The following is a 5,678-nucleotide window of genomic DNA, read 5'->3' on the forward strand; positions in this document are numbered from 1 at the left end:
ATCACATCTATTCAAGGGCGCCCATAGGATGAAAAGGGGGGGGGGGGAGGGGAACAGACCTTCAAAAAGTGCCAAAAATTACTAAAATTTGCCAAAAATCTTCAAAAACACCTAAATTTTTTTCAGCTATGGTGAGGGGGGCATGGCCCTCGCCTGACCATAGGTATGGGCGCCCTTGTATTTATTACAGTGCATTTTAAAGGAGCAAAATTATTCAATAACCTACCGCAGAACATTAAGGAAATAAAAATTTTTCAACAATTTAAAAAAAAAGTTTTTAACTAGCTACTTCAACAGGGTTCCCACGCTCCTTGAAAGTCCTTGAAAAGTGCTTGAAATATTTTGAAGTAATTAAGGGCCCTTAGAAGTGCTTGAAAAAACTTTTAGGTGCTTGAAAGTGCTTGATAAAGTTTACACTGTAAGTTATAATTACGTTGTACATATTTATTTAGGACAAGTTTTTAGTGTGGCACCGTAATTTAATTCTACGATAACTTATTTATGGTATGTTCAAATAGTTGTCATTTTTACATTGAATAATGCCTCGTTTTTCGACGGCATACGATGAGATATCTTCTATGCACTATTTTTATCCGCAGTTATGGTGTCATCAGTGTTTTTGTTCTGACAAATGACGATCACTTTCATTTGCTTTGTGTCCAGATTGTAGAGCATTACTCTATGATTGTCCGTTGCTGCAGCCATGTTGGAATTTGCAGTATGTTGACTTCGTTCTCGTAAAAATGCCGGGAGGGAAGTGTGTTTTTAGTGATGCGTGGCTCGCAAACAATATTTATTCATTATGGTTAGTGAAAGTGCCTGAAAAAAATAAAGCAAGATGTTCGTTTTGTTCAAAAATTTTTGACATAAGTAGCATGGGTGAAGCTGCTTTGAAATGTCATATTAAAGGTAAGTCATATTTTTATTTGATCCATTATGAATTTTCTGGTTTGTTACAAATTATGTACTGAATTGCTGCATTTGTAATTTTTTTTATTGAAAATCGGTAAATTGGCATAAAGTTGGTGTTTAGTCTACTCCGATTATCTGTGTTGCGGATTAACCATGCCATATTTCACTTTCACAAACCGTTAAAACAAAAATAACTTTTTTTTTTTCCGTGCGCGCACAATGGCAACGGAACTTTGTAGCATTTAATATAATGTAATGAATTAGTAATGCAACTTAATATGATGAATCCACCAACAATAATTTTCTCTTTCCTCAGTTGCTATCAGCTTCCTTCATTCTATAATTTCCGAAAATGCCCAAATGTTCAGTAAATGTTTGTATTCAGCCATTCTGCGCTGCCTATCAGCAGCTCTAGAGAGAAAATCTAGAAGCTTCCGGGATAGTTTATACTTTGATACTAGGATGCGCTGGGATGGAAAACACACATTTCTTAAACAACAGTCTGGAATTAATTTAACAGATTAAATAATATTTATAATAATAGAAAATGTTAAGTAATTTTTTGTTTTTTAAATTCTCATTAGAACTGAAATATATCTTCGGTATCAATAACTTATTATTTTGTAACTCAGAAATGTTGGTAATGCATACATGAAAAAAAAGTATGACAATATATTACAGTATTTAGCTTAATATTGTTCATGAAATTTAAATTTAATATAAGTTTGATTAATCCGTAAATGTTTAACATATTTTAAAATGTTTCTTTTGGTATATTTAACTGTACTTCTAATGTATTTATATACGTATTTATTAGTACTGTAAATTAATTTTAACGGGAGTAGTGTGTTGATTAACATAGTAGCCAGCAAGCGCACTTACCTGTTCGTAAAACGAGTTATTTTTATAAAAATTCTCCCTTATGCAAAATAAGTAGGTATGTAACTAACACAGTTTTGACTAGCGCTATGTATTATTGAAAGAAATTAGGGTGTTAATTTAAGGGCTCGATGTTATCAAGGACATCGTCAAGGGGGGTAGGGAGGGGCAGCTGCCTTCCTCTAGAGGAATTTAATTATTTTACTTATTCCATTCCAAGTATTCAGTCTGCACTGCTATAGTCTACTGTTGAAGCATGGCTCTATACATCAACTCGCCCCCCCCCCCCCCCCCAGGCCATCTACCGGCGACGCTCTTGGATGTTATAGTGTTTAAGATATTTGGGTTACTAACATTTTAGTCATTTTTTGTGACATTGCTGCTTTTAACCACCTTTTTCTGTTATCTGTGTATTCCTTGCCAATCATCTCAGATACTCGCGAGTGTATAATGTAGTCGGATGCATGCTGGCTTAGGATGCAAGGGTTCTGGGTTCAATTCCCGGGTAAGGCTTTGGTGTGCGTAATTTGAACATTGAATGTGGCAGATTTGACTTTTTGGACATTGGCGTAAAGCTGTAGGCCACATAATAAGTAAAAAAATATTACAGTATTTGTATCGCACACAACATTTTGAAAGTAATTTACCAAAATAATTCAAAAATGAGTAGTTAAGAACATTCTAGGTAGAACATTCTAGGTTTTTAGGTCGTGAATAGCTAAGAATTGATTTTGTTCCTCTTCAATGGGACAAAATGTGAGATGCAAATAACACAAAACTAAAACCAAAGTAAGTTGAAACATGTCCTCAGATTTTAATTTGTGCTTTCATCAATGTTTACCCACGTATTTTTGGTAAATTACTTGCAAATTCTCTACATAACCCTACTTTTTAATGGAATGCACATTTTAAGAAAAATTATGTTATACAGAGGAAGTGCCTGAGTGGTTGGCTTAGTTTTCTTAGGACACATTGTTTTGTGTGAGTAAATCATAATTATACATATCCTGTTCCATCTCTTTCAGGTAAAAAACATGCTGCTTTCACTGATGCTGCAACAAAATCACTTGGATTGACACAGTTCTTTGGTGTTGAAAACTCCAGCACAGTAAATGTCAAAGCTGAAGAGAATAAAATTAGGCCAGCTTCTGCTTCAGTTGTAGACAGCTGTCATGTTACAAGTGTTAGTAGTTGTAGTAGCAGTTCCAGTCCTTCAGTATCTTCACATTTCAGTGGAACAGATGTTATGAATGCTGAAATAAGATGGGCTTTGAAATGTGCAACCAGTCATTACTCACTTAATTCGTGCGAAGGACTTCCAGAACTATTCAAGAATATGTTTCCTGATAGCAGTATTGCGAAACAGTTTTCATGTAGTGCCACAAAATGTGCATATATGATATGCTTTGGACTTGCACCACACTTCAAGGCTGCTATCTTCAAGACTGCCAATGAAGTGGAACACTATTGCCTGTTGTTTGATGAGAGCTTAAATCTTTCTAATCAAAAGAAGCAAATGGACATACACATCAGATTGTGGGACCCAAACAGCGATGAGGTAGTTACAAGGTTTTTCACATCTGTATTTATGGGACATTCCAGCGCAGAAGTAACCCTATCAGCTTTGCAAGAAGCAACAGAAAAGTTGAATCACTCAAAACTGCTTAACTTGTCAATGGATGGTCCAGCTGTGAACTGGAAGCTATTTAATATTCTGCAAGCTGAATTAAAAAAGGATTTTGGTTGCACCTTAATAGATGTAGGCAGTTGCACTCTTCACACTTTGAATAATTGCTTCAAACATGGCAGTAGATCTACATCTTGGGATATTGACAGTTTTTTGGTGAGCATATACTGGCTTTTTAAAGATTCTCCAGCTCGCAGGGAAGATTATTTGAATCTTTCTGTAAACAAAAAACTCCCCTCTAAGTTTTGCAAACATCGTTGGTTGGAAAATGTTCCAGCAGCCGAAAGAGCACTCGAAATTTGGGACGACTTGAAGAAATATGTCGGAGAAGTTGACAAGGGACATCTTACAAAAATTAAATGTAAGTCTTACCTTATTGTTAAGGAGGCATGTCAGGATGTTTTGATGCCAGCAAAGTTGAACATTTTCCTTTCGGTCGTCAAACTGTTACAACCTTTTCTTACGAAGTATCAAAGTGACAAACCACTCTTGCCTTTCTTAGCTGAAGATCTAAGAAATATGATTGTTAGTTGCTTGCAGAGTTTCAATATTATGAGGAATGAGTACATTTCGAAATTATCTTCACCATACCAGGTTTCACTCTTTGACTTTAAAGACAGAAAGTGTCTTTTAAGTTCATGCAAAGTTAACTTGGGGTTCATTGCTGATAGACTAGTCAAAGAACTTGTTCACAAAAGGGAAGTTTCAGAAAAAGAGGTACTAGAACTCAGACATGAAACACAGAATTTCATTTTCTTGATGCTTGAAAACCTAGTGGTAAAATCCCCAATCAAGTATGCCTTCGTTCGAAGCCTTTCGTGTCTTGATCCAAGATTTATGCTAACCGATAGCCACAGCTGCTACAAGAAGATGAAGCAGATTTTGTCAATTATTGTAAAGGCTAAACAACTTCAGGAAAAGATGTGTGATGAAATCCTGTTGGAGTATCAAGAATTGCTCCGATATGCTCATGAAAACAAAACAGCATTTAGTGACTTTTCCCCTGATGTGTCTCGAATTGATGTTTTCTTTCGCAATTACCTTGGTGGTGAGAAAAAGTTTGTGTAACTGTGGCCAGTTATAAAAATGCTTTTAATTTTTTCACATGGCCAAGCAGCTGTAGAGCGAGGGTTTTCTGTTAATCGCCATATAGAAGTGGAAAATCTAAAGGAAGATTCGTATGCAGCAAAGAGATTAACCATTGAAGAGATCAGAAAATGTGGCGGTGTTACAAATGTTCCTCTAACAAGAGAGTTGCGGGCTTCTGTTGCAGCAGCTCGTCAGAAGTACATGTCATACTTGGAAGAGGAACGGAAGAAAAAATCTAATGCGCTGGAAAAGAAACGTAGTCTTCAGTTAAGTGAGGAGTTAGAAGTTCATAAAACAAAGAAGATTCGACTACAACAAACAATAGACAGTCTCCAAAAATCTGCCGATGAACTTGCTGAGCAGGCAGAAAAAACTGAAAATGTGAATTTGATTATCCAGTCAAACAGTTTTAGAAAGACAGCTAAAGAAAAGTTACTTGAAATTAAAAAGATAGAAAAGAAAATTCAAGAAGTATCTGAAAACATGAGGAGAGTAAAATAATCAAAATTGTTATATTTTGTTGTGCTATATTAAATATTAATATCATGAACCTTTGAAAGATGTACTGTAAACTGTCTAATATGAGTACATTCCTATTTTCTAGTAGTAATGAGTAAAAAGTGCATTAATATTATTATCTTGATATGCAACCTGTAATTATATGTGCGTGTAGATGTAAAACTATGCAGTAACTTAACATGTTGTAAATTATGCAGTTGATAAATATTTGATATTGCATCATTGGTATGTATTTTTGCCACACTCTTAAACATAGCATTGTTATGAACAGGAATTCTGTAATAATGGGACTGTCAAGGTTATAGTATTTGAAGTTAGGAATTCCATGAGTGCTAATTCAAAATTCTTAAATTTAAATTCCTACCAAATACCTACCTAACCAAATGCCTACCTAAATAACTTACTATAATAATTGTGAACCAGTTCGGTATAATGTTAAACTCAGCCAATTTGCAATGTTACTGTCCCTCCGATAAGCTTTTATCTTTTTGTTTATAAGTAATAGACAGGAAAAAAAAAAACAATTCTGCACATGTTCATAATATAACTATAAGTACTAAAATTATTTCATAATATTTAAGTCCTTGAAATT

General features: G+C 34.8%; 1 protein-coding gene across 1 annotated transcript; it reads left to right on the forward strand.

Moving 5' to 3' along the window:
• The first annotated feature begins 826 nt into the window (after positions 1-826).
• On the forward strand, positions 827-4,807 carry LOC134527496 (uncharacterized). The gene is made up of 2 exons (XM_063360221.1): positions 827-909; positions 2,817-4,807. Exons 1-2 carry the CDS (start codon positions 876-878, stop codon positions 4,544-4,546), a joined length of 1,764 nt encoding a protein of 587 aa, XP_063216291.1. The 5' UTR covers positions 827-875; the 3' UTR covers positions 4,547-4,807.
• Positions 4,808-5,678: the final 871 nt, after the last annotated feature.

The sequence above is a fragment of the Bacillus rossius genome, chromosome 1 (assembly GCF_032445375.1).
Source record: "Bacillus rossius redtenbacheri isolate Brsri chromosome 1, Brsri_v3, whole genome shotgun sequence".
NCBI lineage: Eukaryota > Metazoa > Arthropoda > Insecta > Phasmatodea > Bacillidae > Bacillus > Bacillus rossius.